Below are 14610 nucleotides of genomic sequence, written 5' to 3'. Positions count from 1 at the left end.
TATTTACGGTAGCAGGGCTGCAAACGCAAGAAAATCTCCACGAGACTTCATGGAGCTTCTTGATGTGACCACGGAAATGTGAACGGCGGCTCATTATTAAAGGACTGTAAATCAATGAAAGAGAATTTTAATGTTAGCTTTCATTATTATCCCAAGGACTCTGCCTTGATAAACCAATGGATTAATTGAATTAGTCACTGTAACATCAATAAACATGAAAACAGTACGGCTGGACATTACTGATACTGCTCGATATTTTTATGTAGCACAGATGAAGATTTATGCTAGCGAGACACAGAGCTATTATAATCAGACAGTGGGGGATCAGGACTTCTCATCTCCAAAAGCCACGCCCCCTCAGAAGAGATTTTGGAAACAAAGACTTCAGATCAACATGAAAAATGGCTTTAGGTTGAAAAGTCATAATATTCAGAATCATAATTAAAACACTACTGGGAACATTTTTAAAAAAATAAAAAATAAATGTCATGGTTGACATTACAACTATTTTCTATCTAGTCCGTCATTCTTAATATTTGAGTTTGTGCGGCTTTAAAAAAGATTTATTTTTCCTTCAACAGGTTACTCATCATGGAGGGCAACAAGATGACTATTTTTGAAAAGTTGCGCCTTAGAACAAAGCTGCCCAACATCAAAAAGCCGCGCAAAAAACCTCTTGCCAAGCAAGGAAGGAATGGGCTCAATCGACGAAGTATGTCTGTACCAGATCTAACTTTAGTGCCAGGTGAAGCCTTTGCTGCCGAAAATTCTCTCACACCTAAGGCCTCTGACGCCATCTCCTTCAGTGTCTCTTCTGGTCAGAGTGATACTGATTCAGTGGCGAGCTGGTCAAACACTGATGGGCCTCTTTGTACAGACAAAACCAACGAACCAGCGCCAGAAGTGACTTTTAGAACCCATCAGAATCCCTCCGCTACAGCTCTAAAAAGACTGAGTGCACCAGTGGAGGTATTCAGCCTTTACGAAGAACCAAAAGTCACAACGAATACTAGTTTGGAAAGCAAAATGGACTCAATTCCGGAAAACTTGTACGCACAAGTGAACAAAAAGAGGAATGTACCTCTTCCTCTTGAGTCTGGTTCTTTACCCAGAAATGCTTCTGGCACTCTTGCACAGTCCGACTTCTCGGAGAGACTGAGTCTGTCCGGTGAAATGGAGAGACAGCTTTCAGACAACGTGGCATCAGCCTTGCCCAGAGTCAGCTCGCAGGGGAAAGAGATGACTCCGTTTCTTGATAAGAGCACCCCGCTGTTTGAGCAGATGAAGTTCACGTTTGAAAGACTGACTCCTCCGGCGAAAAGAAAGAACGCTTCTGCGGAACGGCTAGCCCTACAGTTTCCACAAGGAAACACAGACGGAGCGTTTGTGGACTCGCCATGCACTTCTCCCAGTGAGGAGAAAACCATATCGTGGGCAAAGGAAATAGAGGAACTGATGGTGGAATCAAACAACCCTTTGCTGTTGTCAGAGATGTCAATGGAAGAGAGCGTGCTAGAGCCTGATGAGTCTCTGGATGAGGTCAGTATGGTAACAAATGTAGCTTCCTGTCTCCTGTTCATGACTTCATATCATGCTAGAACATACTTTTTTAATTAAACAAATTTTTACTTTTTTTTTTTTTTTTTTTTGAACAAACCTTAAAGGGTAACTGCACGGGACAGTTGGAGGCTGACTCCACCCACAGCTGAAATTTGAAAATCCAGTCAGAGGGGTGGGGGTGGGGAACGGGACTGTTATCATTAGAGGAGTCATAAAGACAGTTTTTGACTATGTTTTCAAGAATTAAACAATTAATTTGTCAAAAATTTGACAATGACCAACAGACTTACTAACAACTCCACAAAAATATATAGAGTCAATAGAGAAAAAGACATGAATATTGTGCTTTATTAAAGTCTTGTAAAATAATGGTAGAAAAAAGGATGTTTTTTAAAGTTTCCTTTTTATCTTCTTCAATCCAGATAGCTGCTGAAGCTGGAGACACCTTTGATGAAAATGCTCTATATCCTTCGGAAAGTTCTGTGAGTTTTCGCTGGTCTTTATGTAGAAAAGAAGAATGCATAGAAAATAATCCAAATGTTGAATTGTTTTCTCGCAGGAATTTGTGCCGTCCTTCCCTGCCCCGTTTCAGCGGTACCTCCTGAACATCAACCTAAAGTGGGGAAAAAACCTGGTTATCAGAGACAAGCGCTCAGGTTGTCTTCATATACACCTAACATGTTTTTAAATCCCTGGATCAAAATTTTAAAAGTACAAAAAACAAAAGATAACCTGGAAGTCTTTTGTTCTTCTGATGAGAATAGGGCGTGTGCAGGTCATTGAGCGCATTATCTTGTGTGGATACCATCTCCCTTTTAGGGTGAAGTGCAACGCAAAGGAAACAAAAAGGAAAATATGCAGTTAAATATGCAGTCAGACTCGTGTGGCCTAAAAGCCCGCAGAGATACTGCACACTCCTGCTACTCGACAAGCCCTCATTATGCATGGAAGTCAAAACAGCTGTTGCTAATTTTAAACTTTTTTTTCTTTGTAGTTAAAGTTTTTGTGGGTTTTTCAATTAAAATTTTGAGTTAAAATCCAAATTTAGAGACAGAAAAAATGATTCTAGGGCTTTAAAAGAAAAACCTGTAAACATAGTGATATTGTTATGTCTTAATAATTATGTTATGTGAATTAGATGTATCTGTAAAGGGAGCAGCCAAAAAGCAAAGCAGAAAAGTGTGATCCCTCCCATAGATTGTGATCACTTTGGGACAACAGCAGCCTCTAGTGGCCAAAAAGGAAATTACAACACCATAAGATCACTCCTGTGTGGTCTCAACAAATATCCTAACTTTTAGTGATTGAAAGTCAAGCTTGGACTCTGACCAATGATGGATGCATTTAAGAGTATTATGACAGCGTTTCAAAGTCACATCTGTTTTATTTGATTTGCTTTCTAAAGCCCTTTAGCGACTCAGCAGTGTCAGATCATCTTTTTTTGCCGCAGGTTTGGCAATCACCTTGACGAACCTTCATGGTATCGTGTCGTTTTGTATTATTCATGTATTTATTGTTTATTTATTCATTCATGCATGGTGGGAGAAGACCCTCCAAGCAGGGTGAACCTTCCTGCTTGAGACCTCACTCCTCCTGACAAGATGGCACCGCCATGATGCAGTGCTCACACATGCCCCTTGCCTCTCCCCTGTTTGCCCAACAATAAACACAGTGCCAAAGGCCCACCAGTGGCACACATCCTCATTACATATTCAGAAAAGGACACACACCACCAGCCCCCCACTCTTTGAGTTTTTGTTCTCCCCCCTTTTTTTTCGACCCCCCCCTCCATTAATTTCCACCGTCACCATTCTCAGTCATGCCAGAGCTTTTCTCCTTGCTAGCTGCCACATTCTCCTCCTGTCAAGTTGCCTGGAGGTTTCCCTGTCACAGGCTGGCAGGGTGGAGCTGCTGTGGGTCCTGCCCGCCTTTGCGAGATGTTCATTTGGAGTGGGGAGCTGACAGGCCTGACAGCCCATCCCCACAGGGCCTTTATCATGTGATTCAAGCCTCCCTGCAGGCTCTCTCAACAACCTCTTTATTCCCCTATACAAATGAAGGCATGGGGCTGGCTCTCATTTTTTGGCCAATCTGCGTGCAATTGCAGAAACAAAGGAGTCCCACACCCCCATCCCACTTGCAGACAGACTTTCTTTACAGGCTTGGGAGATTAACACTGGTTGCATCTAGATTTTTTAGTTTCTGGTTGCATCATGGTTGCCAGTGTTTCTCCTTTTTAAAACTGAACAGCTACTTTTTGTGACTCTATCACATAATCCCACAACATCAAATTGCGAATGCACTTTTTTTAACACACACATGTTGCTGATGTCTTAATAAAAGATTTCCAAATCCAAATAAAATCTTCATTTTTCTATCTTCTCTCACACAGTAACATCTGACTGATTTGCTTTATCCTGCAGGCTCCAGTGACCCTTATGTGAAATTCAAACTCGAAGGGAAACAGTTCTATAAAAGCAAAGTTGTCTACAAAAACTTGAATCCTCGGTGGAACGAGTCCTTCTCCCATCCTCTTCGAGACCGAGAGCACAATGTGGAGCTTCGAGTAAGGTTCTTGAGCGTTGCTTTGGAACCGATCAACGACAAAGTCTTGAGACATTTGTGTTAATGTTGCAGGTCTATGATAAAAACCGTACCGCCGATGAGTTCATGGGATCAACTTCAATTTCTCTGAATAATCTGGAGTTGTACAAGTGAGTGCTAGAAAGGATTTTGCTGATAAATATCCAAAATTGTAAATTTTTTTTAAAAAAGTCAATTTTTTTGTCCACTTTCCTCTCCAGAACCTATGAAATGGAACTCCGTCTGGATGACTCCAAAAGCAAAGAAGATGACATGGGAATTATTGGCGTTGATGTCTGTTTAATGCATAGAGATGCAACCATCAAAAAAGGGCCTGTAAGAAAACCTCTTTTGCTTTTTGCTCTTAATATTAAAAGAAGCACTAACTCGTACTTTCTTTTTTTTGTAGAGATTTCGCCAGAAAAAGAACAAGGTAATATTTTAAAAATACAATTTTTATTAATATTATTCAAGTATTTCATATTGTATGTGTGTTTGATATCTAGCACTAGGGGGCAGTAGCTCACTGTGCTATGGCGTGACAAAGCTTTGTGAATATGATAGGCCTTTTGTTTTGTTGCATTAATATGTCCTTTAGATTTAACCTTATTGCATCCTGGTATTGCTTTGCCCAATTTCTCATTCTATTTTAAAAATAAGCAAAAATATAAATTCTATTGATGGAATATGTTGGCTATAAAAGATGAAAATCATGAGGCTGCGTTTGGTTTCATAGTAAACAAAGTTCTATTTCTCCTCAAGTGGCTTCCAATATACTGCGGCTATAATTAGATTCAGAGTGAAATTGGAAGGTTGCATTTTGGGACTCGCATTGCAGCGAGTGGGTTTATCTTCGCACCTTTGCTGTCACTACATCTGCCACTGTTAAGTCTCTTGATGGTCCAGTACACAATCTCAATTTAAAATTAGATGACAAAGGAACGGATGCCATTTTCAGACGCGTTGCAGGTTATCCGCTACAGATGGTTAAAGATACTCAAAGGGAGACGGAAATGTGTGGTGGGACTATACCCAATCTTCTGCCGCCGAAATCACAGTGCCAATTTAACAATTTAACAATGCCCCCCCCTCCCTATTTCTTTTTTGACAAACGCACAATAACTTATTGCATTTAACACCTATCCTGGAAGTGCGGAATACCCAGCTTTTACAGCTCCACTCCCCCTCCATTCGAACATTGTTTTCTCCCTCCATGATACCACCAGAGGGAAAGGGAATGGCAAGTGCCTCAGTAAAACTCTGCTGTGTGATAGTGTTTCAAACAGGAGGGGGCGTGTGGATGAAGAAGAAAAAGCGGGGGGAGGAAGGCTGTTTGAGGCAGCTTGCCAATATGGAATGCCCAAGATCGGAGAGGCTGATAATTCCCGGGCATAGTGGGCAATAACCCAGATGTTAGGATGTAATATCACAGCTGTGGACGGACAGTGCTGAGGTACCAGCCAAATGGACCTGGGTCTGAGCTCATCATTCTTGTCCCCATGCTGTCCCACCATATGGAAGCAATCGCACAGCCCTTTTAGGACCAGGAATAGATTCTCTTTAGGGGCCACTTACAGTTAAGTGGAATTGTTTTATTGGCCGCTGAGTTAGAAATGTGTCCAAGATAAACACTTGGGATGACTTGGCCGAGGCCTGTTTTATATCGCTCCTCTACTCCCTCTGTTCCTCTTCTTTTGAAGGGCCTGATATTTATAGGGCTGTGCCTGTGGTATTCCATGTTAATTCAGGTCCCTGAGATGTGCTTTGATCCCCTCTGGATTGGGTGGCAATGTGGGTTGTGACCCCGCAGCGATGAGGAGGGGCTGGAGTAGCAGGGGAGTTGCAGTGGGGGCCGTTTGAAGCGGCGTCGCCAGGGCAGCTGAAGGAGTCGGGCAATCAAAGAGGCTGGAGCAGATTACGCTGCTGCTCTTTAATTACAGCCGGCCCTACACAACCTCTGTGCTGTTTGTTTTCGCAGCCCTGGCCTATCGCTGCAAGGCCTCAAACATGGAAGCATATCAAGGCCTCTCTCCCACTCCCTCTGTGGCACCATGCAGGGGGAGCGGATTGGGCTGTCCACTGATTCTAAAGAGTTCATGATAGCAGGGGCCTTTGTTTTATATCTAAAAAAAAAAAAAGTTAGGTTCAAATCAGACGGATTAGCCAACTCGGAAGCTGGCCATACATTGTGCATGTATGCATAATTTGCTGATGAGAGAGCTGTGCAGTTTGCATCATTACTCACTGCTGCCTGCTGTCTGTGGCGCAGTATGCCAAGTGTCCTGCCTCCCCACACTCAGTCTGGGAGCCAGTGATGAGTGGGACTGTCACAGCCAGGGACATCTGGCTGCTCACTGATGGCCCTCTCTTTCCTGGAGCCTCCGTGGTGTGGCTTTGCCTGTCGGTGGCGATGTGCTAATGCGCTCCTGTACAGTTTAGACCTTCGTCCTACTTTTGTGCAATAAGTGAACACAATGGGGTGAGAGGGGGGGTTCACAAAGCAATGAAGGTGCAACCGTCTGTGCCCCCCGCAGCAGAACCAGGCCTTGCAGAGCCGCTCAGCCGACGCGTCGAAGAATCAGATAAAGAACCAGATGTGGAGCGGCGTGTTCCGCATCACCCTGGTGGAGGGCCAGGACCTGCCGCCGTCCAGCAATGGAGACGTCTACGTCCGCTTTCGCCTCGGGGATCAGAAGTACAAGAGCAAGGTTGATCGTGTTTTTTAAAGTCTTTCCAAGCCTCTCTTCACTCTCTCTCTGAAATGCCGGCTCGGAATACTTTGCTTCCCGGCTCTTCTCTCCCAGCAGGTGTCTGTCAGTGACTCACCTCCACCTTGGCTCACTGGGCCATGGCAGAGGCAGCTCATTAGGCTGGGCGAGCCTGCCACTCACGTCTCAGTGTGCTGCTGATGCTGGGCTTCATTGCCTTCATTTACATACCCAGCATGCCCTGTTCATCTACCTGTACTCGCTGGCCTCCCCCCCTGATGATTGTGCGTTGCACTTGTCTTGTGTTGTCATGTCGTTTCTTTGTAAAGCACTCTGCTTTCCTCTCTACTTGTTTGTTTGTTAAACAAAGCTGATTCTAATTGGAAGCTGTCAGTGTTTACAATCCCAGAGTGGCAGCTAAGCACGAGCACACACTGACGCGTGCACGCCGCACCTCTCACTCTCCTGTCCTGCTGCTGAGCACAGATCCACGTGTCATGCAGGAGATGCAGAATCTGATAATGCATTAAATTTGACATCACGTCAAAATCCATACGTCTGAGTGTTTGTTTTATGAGCTAAATCTGTGTTTTCGCTGCCCCCAGAACCTTTGCATTCAAGAGAATCCCCAGTGGAGGGAAGAGTTTGACTTCAATCAATTTGAAGATAACCAGGAACTGCAGGTGGAGGTGCTCTCAAAGAAGGGGAGGAAGGGGGAAGAGTCGTGGGGGATGTGAGTGCTTTTTTTGGCTCTCCTCTTATTGGTTAGACTCCCGTTTTTTGATTGTCCTCTTTGGATCTCTCAGTTTTGAGGTCGACCTATCCAGGATTCCCCTTAATGAGAGCCAGCTCTACACCCACATGCTCAATCCAGGAAGAGGCAAGCTGGTGTTCCTCGTGGCACTCATGCCCTGCTGGGGAGTCTCCATCTCTGACGTTGAATCTTCTACGCTGACCAACGCAGAAGAGAAAGACGCAATCATTGAAAAATTTGTAAGTTCTTGCAATATAGGTTTTCTAATCATCTCTGCCAAATGGGGTCTGGACAACATTTGTTTGCTCTTATTTCTTTCAGAGTTTGAGAAACTGTCACAAATGCGTCGGAGAGGTCGGCTTCCTTCAGGTCAACATCATCAGAGCGAACGACCTTCCCTCCACAGACATAAATGGTGATCTATCACTCGGTTTTAGCACATTTAAAGCAATATTCAATTCAATTTTATTTATATAGCCCAACATCACAAAACACTTGCCTCTCTGGCTTCATGCTGGTTATTGTACAGAAGCAGAAGGTCGGTCATGAATTATAAACAATAGCTAATTGCTAAATTAAACAGACTAAATTAAAGTTATCCCTGCCTTTAGACCCTCCTTCTCAGTGAGGAGAAACTCCCCCCCCCCAAAAAAAAAACCTGATTCAGAAAAAAAAAAAAATAAACCACATGAAGGAGAGATCCTCTCCCAGGACGGACAGACGATTTATCAGGACTAATTAAGAATAATTGGCTTATCTAACTGTACAACTACGTATTTGAATAGAGTTCACCCAGATAGGACTGGGGGACAGGTGGGGGCGAGTTTCACAGCCAAGACGAGCCAGAGGTGAGGTCCACGGCCAAGAACAGGAGCACAGATGATTCACTAGGAATCTCTCCTGCTCTGAGATGTGAGATGGCGAGCCAGAGGCGTGGTCCACGGCCAAGAACAGGATTCGCAATCCACCTAGAATCTGAAATCTCTCCCGCTCCCCCAGAAGGGAGTGAGAAAGACGAACAACACATGAATCATACTGCACCAAACGGGAGCACAGAGAACTAAATACAATAAATAATAAGAAATAGAGGGAAGGAGAAGTAAATGAGAATAGAGAACAGAACCCCAACAGTCTCTTGTTTTGAAGAAACACTTGTTTGATCGTGATTTACAGGGAGAACTAACCCCCTGTGTGTCGTTGAGCTCGGAAACTGCAAACTTCAAACCACCACAAGCTACAAGACGGTCAATCCAGAGTGGAATCAAGCGTTTACATTGTAAGAAGTTCTTTCAAGACATTTTTCTGCTTGTTGTTTTTTATGTCAAATGATGGACATTTTGTGTGACTCTTAATTAAAGCCCAATTAAGGACATTAACGACGTGGTGGAGTTGACTGTACTCGATGAAAACGGAGACAAATCCCCCAACTTTTTGGGCAAAGTGGCCATTCCTTTACTGAGCGTGAGTCAATCAATTTGATGTAGGAGATACAGACGAAATGTCAGGCTTAAGATATTTCTCAAAATCCTGCAGGTCCAGAACGGCCAGCAGATGTGCTTTTTCCTGAAGAAAGAAAACCTGGAGAGAGCTGCCAAAGGGACTATCACACTGCAGATGGAGGTCATCTACAGCAAAGTAAGGATCGGGCTTACATTTTGACAGTGGTTGTAGAAATAAACATCCAAGTTTGGGATGAATTTCTCTTTACTCATCATCAGGTCAGAGCTGGGATCAGAACCTTCCAACCAAAGGAGTCCAAACTAATCGAAGAAAACCTAAAGATCAACAAAAAGGTGATGTTGGCCTCTGCTTTTGAGAAGAGCTACCGTAAAAGCTCGTCAGGTTTTCCACACATTCAGCAGATAACAAGCAATAAGAGATTTACACGCTGCTACTTTTAATTGGTTGTAATCTCAGAAGTAGCTAGTAAGGAACTGTGAAGCTGATTCAGCCTTAAACATTATGTCCAGCATAAAATTACACTAACCTGAATTTTGTCCCAATTATTTTCCATTAGGTTCTTGCCAGGAATATATATCGGGTTCGAAAAATCAGCACAGCAGTCCTTTACACGTTACAGTACATTAAAAGCTGTTTTCAGTGGCAGAGCACGCAACGGAGTCTAATAGCCTTTCTGGTAAGTCATTGCCTCACATTAATGAACTCTCTTTAAGCCTTGGGGCGAACAGGTTTTGTCCCATTTCACTGCAGTCCAGTTTTAACTCTTTCATTTAGTGTGAATGGGATGTTAAGGAAAGTCTTCAGTTTCTGCTGGTCTTTTTCCCATGAAAAACAATGACTTTTTTTTCTGTTTTGATCCCACGCGCATGCAATGGATGGGATTTATCCTTTGAATCAAACCCCACTTGGCTTTCCTTCAGTTCTGATGACATTAGAGTGTGTTTGAAAGGGTGGGGTTTGGCCGTTTGTACGGCTAACTTCTTAGCAAAGCCTCCTAACCCTGGGGATGGTGTAAGAAGGATCAGAGTCTCAGCTTCCTTGGGTGGAGCAGTGACAGTCTTCCTCCGAGATCCGAACCTTGCTTAAATGTCTCTGTTTAGCCACTTTTAATGATGGTATGTGATCTTAGGTCCTAAGCTTAAATAATCTTAAAGCACCGAGTGAATCTCTCACAGCACACCGCATGTAATGTAATGATTAAGACTGTGCACTTGGCATGAAAGCCCTGCCAGCGCTGTGTCAGGGTGAGGAAGCGGTCACAGACAGGGTGTGTGAATAACTATCCTTTCACCGCCTTTTCTTCTGTCTGTTCTGTCTCAGGATGACATGCAATTCATACCTGGTGTATTCTATAAGCCGTTCCTACTGATCCTGAGGTGCAAATCCCCCCAGGCAATGGCCAGGCTCAGTGTATCACAGCCTTTAGAAAAGCGCCGCATGCAGACAGACAGGCACACACTTAGACAGGAAGACGGAGAACAATGCCTGCATTTGTATAAGGATAGAGTGGGAGGCAGACTGCTATCTGGGAAAGAAAGTTGGAGCACAAGAAAGAGGCAGACAGTTCAGCGAGAGTGGAGGCTGATAGTGAGGCAGGCATGGGTGCAGGCAGGAGAGCAGAAGGAAAGGCAGGCTGACAGGTGACAGGTCAGCAGGATGGGGGCCTTCTTCTTCCACCTATAATTAGATCCTCCGCAGGCGATGATACTGTGAGATGATGCACTCTAATCTTTCATTTCCACTTCTGCTACACCTGCACAGAACCAGTTTACAATGAAAGCCTGGTTTCTATGGAATGGAGCATCCAAGTCACTTTTTTCTGAGAGGTGATTCTTAGAACTCCAACCACTTATCCTTTTATTCTAAACAACAACAAACACGTCTGATACATTTAAAGCTGCGTTCACACTGGAGATATGATGCACATTCAAGAACATTCGCTTGAAGCCATGTTTCGCCTATTGTGTTCACACTGGACAAGTAGGGAGGGGCTTCTTCTTCTTTTTCCTTTGCTACTGTTAACTAGCTTATGTCCACCCTCTACTAGGGCTGGGTTGATAAAATCAAAGCTTATTTGATCAATAATCAAACCATAAAAGTAGAGCTCAATCTAACAGATGAAGCTAAAGTCCACTAGCTTGATGCTAACGTAAAATGAGGTTTCTTATAGGACAGCTAATGCTAATGCTCAGTCGACCTAAACATACATTGCTAAATAAATGAACATTTTTAATGCAAAAAAAGGGGCGGACTGAGCGGGGGAGGTGTGGTTTGGATATGTGATTGACAGGGACAGTGAGGTTAGCTTGAGGTAATGAAATCACTTTTTGAGGATTTTTCTCCTTCACCCTCTCAAGAGGCAGACACTCATGGTCCAGACCCGTGTCTCAGCGGTAAAATGCCGCTAGTAAAGGCTAACAGATTAAGCTAACAATCCAGAGTGAAACGTTCATTGCAAATCCCATCACCAGGACTGAGTTTGTTGGATTCAATGCCATTTTTTTGCCTGTTGCCCAAGTCCACTGGAAAGTTGTGTAAGCCAGTGGATTTTTGACAACCGAAGGCGAAACACCTATAAGCTATGCTAACGCTAACATGATAACGACCAAACGCTACAGAATCAAAGATGGAAGGGGCTTTTATACTTGAGCTGAGGAGCATGATGATGTGAAACTTCTGAAATGACGTGAGACTTACACAGTTGACCAATCACAAAATCCCTGTAATACCTTGTTCTAACCTGTAGAGGGCAGTGCAGAGAGGATTTTTGACTATAATTTCAGGAATTAAACAAGTTTATTTTAAATAGTCAAAAATGTAAAATCAGATAGCACTTTTAAACCCCCCAAAAAGTTGATTTAGTGTTTGGTTAACCTTTAAAAGTTGTCGCTTGATATAGGATATTGGAGAAATTAGCCACTTTGAGTCTTCCAATCACCATAAACTTTTTTTCAAAAACGAGGTAAGATATTTATTCCTAGTAAACGACTGTATTTTTACGCAAATAGCAGGTCTTTTCTTCCTATTATCAGAGGCTCATAGTGCTGTGTCACTATCAACACTTGTGCCCCCGCCCACTCCAAGGTCCTCCACTGTATCGTCTCTTGCTCTCCTCCTCCAAGTCATCATTTCCAATTAAGTTAGTTTGGTGCTGTCTCAGGCAGCATGCCACCATGTGCTCAATGAAAGCAGCTCCCACTCCTATCTTTATATCTTTAGGCAGTGGTAATAAGGTAACTGATTCAGACATTGACAGATGGCCTCTGCTTGCCTCTCATGTGCATAATTATACCAGCAGTGTCTGCTTTTTTCCACGGTGTCAGGCAGCGCAGGGCTTCTCGGAGTACTGCAGTGGTGGGTCTAGCTTTAATATACATTACAATACATTATTTATCATGCATGTAGGCCAGTGCTACCCTTTTACGCTAAATATACATCCTGTAATGCATTACCACTGCTGTGGTTTTTCCTGGGACTGTGGGATGCTAACGCAGTGCTTTACCAGGAATACTTAGCTATTATATCAGAGCACTTTTCTGACCTCCTCGCAGCAGGCGTCTCACATCGCTGTCCTGTTTATGCAGATTCTTTCATCCCTTACGCAGCGGTTGTAAGTGTGTAAAGCGTTCACATTTTACATGAGGGATTGCTGCCACAGTTCAAGTTAAGTGACGATTCAAGATATAAATATCCAGATTTTCTCACCAGAATCTGAGCGCTGCTCCCACTCGCTGTGCTCTGCTGCACTGTTTTTATTTATTTATTGTCCCTGAAATGGGGGGATCTCGCCGTGTTGTTGTTCTTTGCGGTTGCAAGAGGTCGCTGGTATTGATTGTGCTAACGCGTCAGGCTGTTGGAAGTTGTTTTCAACTTTCAACCGAAAGGTCGCACTTTTCTTTTAAACTTGTCTAATTAGGTAACGCTACAAAGCCGACAAACGGCAACAAAAACAAAGACGCACAGACAAAGTTTTGGCAAATCCTCTGAATAATTTCCAAAAGCATAAACAAAAAAAAATGTTAGTTTCCATTCCTCTTGTAAGCAACAGTAATGAGCTGAATATGGGCGCTTTCAAGAGTTTGACAACAGCATGTTGTTGTATTTTTTTTGTTTTTTTCCGAGAAAAATGTGACAGCTGAAATTTCCATAAAATAACTGCTTTCACATGAACGTGCTGTACATCAGCAGTGACTGCTAAGGGGTCACTCAGAGTTCTTTGCTGCTGCCCAGCTCCCCTCCTGTAGATGGAGCTACAGCACTGCAGGAAACTCCGCAAAGATCAGCTCGCTTACTTCTCCCACTAGGAGACTTTTATGGGAACAAGTTGGAGTGAAATCCTCCATTCTTTGAGTTTTCCCCCCATTATCCCAAAAGATTAAAAAGAAAAGAGCGTATATTAGCTGTACACATTTTCAGAAGTTGGCAAAAAGTTGAGATAAAAAACTAACGATCCTTCACACTTGAAAGGTCTTTTTGAGCCTTTCTATCATGAGGGGTGCTTTAAGTTTTTAAATAGAATTAATATTTTAACAAATGAGTGACCTCATCTGTCAGGAGCGTGTGTTCCTCCTGTGATTACTCCGACTGTTTCCTCCCAGGTAGTTTAGACATCGTTTGACAGCCTGTGAAATGCTGATTGCTTCATATAACAGACTATAAAGATGGCATTTGATGAAAGTTTGATGCAGCGCAGCTGTAAACACTCTTGGCAGCTGCAGCAGGCGCTTTCTTTCTTTCTTTTTTTCTTTTTTTTTACTTTTTTTTTTGGGGAGGCTGATAGGATCATTGTCTCCCCAGATGAGGGCAGGACGGGGTCAGATTTGACTCCAGAGGTCTCGAGAGACCACCTGTGTAGAACCGCAGGAGTCAGGGCTGTTAACCAGAACACCAGCCCGGCCAAGATCAAGGTCGTAATCAGAGTTGTCATAATTGTTCTTGCTAACACCGTCCCTGAAACTGAGAAGCATTGTGAGTCTTGGATCTGCTCATTTTTGTGGTTTTCTGCACTGCAGTGTGGCTGAAGCCTTTTTTTTTTTTTTTTTTTTTGTGAGAACAGCGCGAGGACTGTGCGAGCCTGTGAATTGTCTCCTTGTTTCTGCTCTGCATCTGTTTTCTCTCTGTTTGAAAAAGTTGGAGGCCATAAAGGAGTGGGTTTCTTCAATCTCATGGGGGTTGCACTCTTCATCTCCACGGCTGTGGGAGTTCTCACAGACAGTGCAGTGGGAAAGTGTCTAAGAGGAAGAAAAAATGATGGCGGTGATAAAGATGTCTGTGTGTGCTTTTTTTTTTACCTTGTGGTCTATTAATTATTAAATGGTAGTCTGAGATTAGTTGTAAACTTGTCAGCAGATTTAAAACAGCGTTTTTATTATCGGATCTTAAACTGCAACTCTTCAAACTGGCTATTTAAAAACATTACATGTTCTGGGAATTTATCTATGTATTTTTTTAACTCTTTAACACCTGAAGTGTCACCAGTGACGCCTAAACGCAAAATCTTTAACATAATGTAACTTTTCAACCTTTATCACGATCAACATAATT

The 14610-nt window shown here is 43.2% G+C and overlaps 1 protein-coding gene across 3 annotated transcripts in view; it reads left to right on the top strand.

Annotated features, from left to right (window-relative positions):
* Positions 1-14610, top strand: part of mctp2a (multiple C2 domains, transmembrane 2a) — a 38760-nt gene that overhangs the window by 4553 nt on the left and 19597 nt on the right. For all 3 annotated transcript variants that reach the window (XM_024281424.2, XM_024281425.2, XM_024281422.2), the window contains 16 exons: positions 582-1539; positions 1983-2042; positions 2120-2216; positions 3984-4126; positions 4198-4274; positions 4365-4479; positions 4553-4576; positions 6678-6851; positions 7457-7584; positions 7658-7844; positions 7927-8020; positions 8779-8881; positions 8964-9066; positions 9139-9240; positions 9324-9398; positions 9623-9742. In XM_024281424.2, the coding sequence (XP_024137192.1) occupies positions 592-1539; positions 1983-2042; positions 2120-2216; positions 3984-4126; positions 4198-4274; positions 4365-4479; positions 4553-4576; positions 6678-6851; positions 7457-7584; positions 7658-7844; positions 7927-8020; positions 8779-8881; positions 8964-9066; positions 9139-9240; positions 9324-9398; positions 9623-9742 (2550 nt within the window). In that variant the 5' untranslated portion in view covers positions 582-591. The remainder of the gene's footprint in view (positions 1-581; positions 1540-1982; positions 2043-2119; positions 2217-3983; positions 4127-4197; positions 4275-4364; positions 4480-4552; positions 4577-6677; positions 6852-7456; positions 7585-7657; positions 7845-7926; positions 8021-8778; positions 8882-8963; positions 9067-9138; positions 9241-9323; positions 9399-9622; positions 9743-14610) is intronic.

This window comes from Oryzias melastigma, linkage group LG6, assembly GCF_002922805.2.
Source record: "Oryzias melastigma strain HK-1 linkage group LG6, ASM292280v2, whole genome shotgun sequence".
NCBI classification, from domain to species: Eukaryota; Metazoa; Chordata; class Actinopteri; order Beloniformes; family Adrianichthyidae; genus Oryzias; species Oryzias melastigma.
This window is presented reverse-complemented; position numbering and strand designations above follow the sequence as displayed.